The following is a 3,643-nucleotide window of genomic DNA, read 5'->3' as shown; positions in this document are numbered from 1 at the left end:
TAATTTACAAAACCCATAACCAATAATAAGAACACACCTCCCTGCAATTCCTTGAGAAGACGACCCGAGGTTTGAATACTCGGTTATCAATTTTAAAAGGGTTTGTTACTTGTGACAACCAACGTTTGTACGAAGGGATTTTCTGTTAGTTTAGAAGCTATACTTACAACGCGACTATTTTTGTAAAATTCTTTACTAGCAAAAATCCTAACGTCACAGCCCCCTATTCCCCATCAGCTGCAGGGAAGCCGGCAATGCCAGCAGCACCAAAATCTTGAATGGCATATTTTGGGGCAGCTGGTAATTCCTCCTCCTCTTGTTACTTGGCCTCTTTAGGTTCTCTATAGAATAATAAATCCACCTATACATGAAAAGTCGACATAATTTAGCTAAAGTTCAAAGGAAACAACATAATAAGACTACTATCTTTTGATAAAATATGAATTTTTTTGGGTAATTCAGATGAATAAATAGTTTGGGGTTCAAATTATGTAGATGTTCTAAACCAATTTTTGCTACACGCCTGTCCTAAACACCTTTTAGATTATCTAGGACAGGTGTGTAACAAAATTGGTTTAGAACATCCATATAATTTTGAACCCCAAACTATTTTATCATGTGAATTACCCAAATTTTTTACACCTGTATGTACTGCAAGAAAGATTGTTCTAAAAAAGTGCATACCAGATGAGACATTTGCAATGCAGACATTGAGAAAAACACAATAAATCTAAAAGAGCTACAAAATAATAATAGTTCAACTCGTTAAGAGCAAAATTAGTTTACCATCACATCCCACTTAAGCCCTGGACGAATAGTACCCCTCATCTGCAGAACCATCCTTGCTAATAACAAAAACAGACAACCAATACAGTGCTTCCCCTTGTTATTGGCAGGAATGCCAACATCAACATAGCGCATCGGAGAATCAGTGTCGCAGAAGGCAATCGTTGGAATATTTCCAAGAGCACCTTCCTTAATGGGCTGCACATATTTTAAAAAATAAAAAAATAGAAAAGCAAACTCAAAATGAGATAAACTAATAACAGAATTTCAAACTCCCATAAAAACATATTGACAGTTAATTGTGAAACAACATACACCACTACACTCAACACAAGTGAAAAAAATAAGTTTCAAACATCTAAAAAAAGTGGCACCTGATGATCAGTCATTGGATCAGTCAGAATGAGTAGGCGAGGCTCGTTATAGGATGTCTGCATCTGATTAGTGAATGTTCCAGGAGTGTGCCTTCCAGCAATTGCATTCGCACCCGTGTATTGGGCAAACTTCAAGACTGCCCTCTGACCATATGGCCTAGCAGACTGAACAATGATGTCGTGAGGGTTCTCGATGGCAACAATAATCCTAGTAGCAAGTTGGAGGTTCTCCCATGTCTTGCCAAGGTTAATTATGTAAATACCTAGGGACAAGGAATACGAAAAATCAACCAAGCCATAAAAATATTTTCCTACTGCAAAGGGAAGCATCGGAAAGATTAAAGGCGTGTATATGTTTCATAAATTTTGGGACAGAAGTTGCTTTTTCATCAGAAACTCATTGGTAAAATTATGATAATAAGCTGTTTTGAAAACAATGTGATAATGCAAGTACACATATTCATGTCAAAATCCTTATTAATAATTAAATTGACCCTTTCAATCAATAGCACAAACTAAATCGAGAACAATTGACAAACACTAGTCTATAACAAACTAATAAAAATGTCTCCCAAAAAAAGAACCCTACACACGAAAAATAGAAGAAAAAATGCTAAACCCACTGAAGAGCAAGGAGTATCTAGACCCCAAAGAAACTACACAAATATGTGTTCTTCATTAGATTTCAAGAACTAAACTAGTCGTATAACCACAAAGAAAATATCAAAAGAAGCTTGGGTAACCATCATTGCGGCGCTTGAAAACGTAGCGTTCCATCTGGAAGTCGCAGTTTTTGGTTCCGAGATGAACCTCAGCTGCGAGCATCATTTGGATGTCTTGCTCCTTCTGCGAGAGCTGGTGCGACACTGCAGCGGTTGTGGCGGCGAAAGTGGCCATCGTTGGGGAGGAGAGTTAGTTTCTTGAGAGATTCGAGCAATACCCTAGAACCCTAAACCCTAGAAACCAAAGACTCTAGAACCCTAAGACCCTAGAACCCCTAGACCCTAGAACCCCTAGACCCTAGAACCCCTAGACCCTAGAACCCCTAAGACTCTAGAACCTTAAACCCTAAACCCTAACCCCTAAACCACAACCCCTAACACCAAACCACTAAACCCTAAACCCCAAACCCCTAAACTCTAAACCCCCTAAACCCCAAACCCCTAAACTCTAAACCCCCTAAACCCTAACCCCAAAACCTAACCCTTAAACCCCAAATCCCTTAACCCCAAACCCCAAACCCTAAACCCCAAACTCCAAACCCCTAACCCCTAAGCCCTAAGCCCTAACCCCTAAGTCCTAAGCCCTAACCCCTAAGTCCTACACCCTACACCCCAAACCCGAAACCCGAAACCCCAAATCCCAAACCCTCAACCCTCAACCCCCAACCCCCAACCCTTAACCCCCAACCCCCAACCCCAAGCCCCAAGCCCCAAGCCCCAACCCCCAACCCCCAACCCCTAAGCCCTAACCCCTAAGCCCTAAGCCCTAAGCCCTAAGCCTTACGCCTTACGCCCTACACCCTAAACCCCTAACCCCTAAGCCCTAAGCCCTAACCCCTAACCCCTAACCCCTAAGCCCTAAGCCCTAAGTCATACACCCTATACCCTACACCCCAAACCCCAAATCCCAAACTCTCAACCCTCAACCCTCAACCCCCAACCCCTAACCCCAAGCCCTAAGCCCTAAGCCCCAAGCCCCAACCCACAATCCCTAAGCCCTAAGCCCTACACCCTACACCCTACACCCTAAACCATAACCCCTAATGCCTAAACCCCAAACCCCTAAGCCCTAAACCCCAAGCCCTAACCCCTAAACCCTAAGCCCTAAGCCATAAGTCCTAGGCCCTAAGCCCTAAGCTCTACACCCTACATCCTACACCCCAAACCCCAAATCCCAAATCCCAAACCTTCAACCCTCAACCCTCAACCCCCAACCCTTAACCCCCAACCCCAAGCCCCAACCCCAAGCCCCAAATCTGAACCCCCAACCCCCAACCCCTAAGCCCTAAGCCCTACACCCTACACACTACACCCTACACCCTAACCCATAAACCCCTAACCCTTAACCCCTAAACCCCTAACCCCTTACCCCTCACCCCTAACCCCTCACCCTTAACCCCTAACCCCTAAGTCCTAAGCCCTAAGCCCTATGCCCTAAACCATACACCCTAAACCCTACACCTCAAACCCCAAACCCCAAACCCCAAACCTCAAACACTCAACGCCCAAACCCCAACCCCAAGCCCCAACCCCCAAGCCCCAAGCCCCAACCCCCAACCCTTAACCTCCAAGCCCAAGCCCCGAGCCCCAACCCCAACCCCTAACCCCTAAGCCCTAACCCCTAAGTCCTAAGCCCTACACCCTACACCCTAACCCCTAACCCCTAAGCCCTACGCCCTACACCCTACACCCTACACCTCAAACCCCAAACCCTAAACCCCAAACCCTTAACCCCCGACCCCCAACCCCAACCCCAAGCCC

General features: G+C 45.0%; 1 protein-coding gene across 1 annotated transcript; it reads right to left on the bottom strand.

Moving 5' to 3' along the window:
• Positions 1-223: 223 nt before the first annotated feature.
• Positions 224-2,057, bottom strand: LOC112718510 (small ribosomal subunit protein uS2). Its single transcript, XM_025770212.2, is given in 4 exon segments — positions 224-361; positions 787-984; positions 1,161-1,423; positions 1,904-2,057. Coding segments are annotated over 4 exon segments (753 nt in total).
• Between the last annotated feature and the right edge of the window lie 1,586 nt (positions 2,058-3,643).

This window comes from Arachis hypogaea, chromosome 2 (assembly GCF_003086295.3).
Source record: "Arachis hypogaea cultivar Tifrunner chromosome 2, arahy.Tifrunner.gnm2.J5K5, whole genome shotgun sequence".
In the NCBI taxonomy this organism is placed as follows: Eukaryota; Viridiplantae; Streptophyta; class Magnoliopsida; order Fabales; family Fabaceae; genus Arachis; species Arachis hypogaea.
The sequence above is the reverse complement of the archived record's forward strand: the minus strand, read 5'-3'. Positions and strand labels throughout refer to the sequence as shown.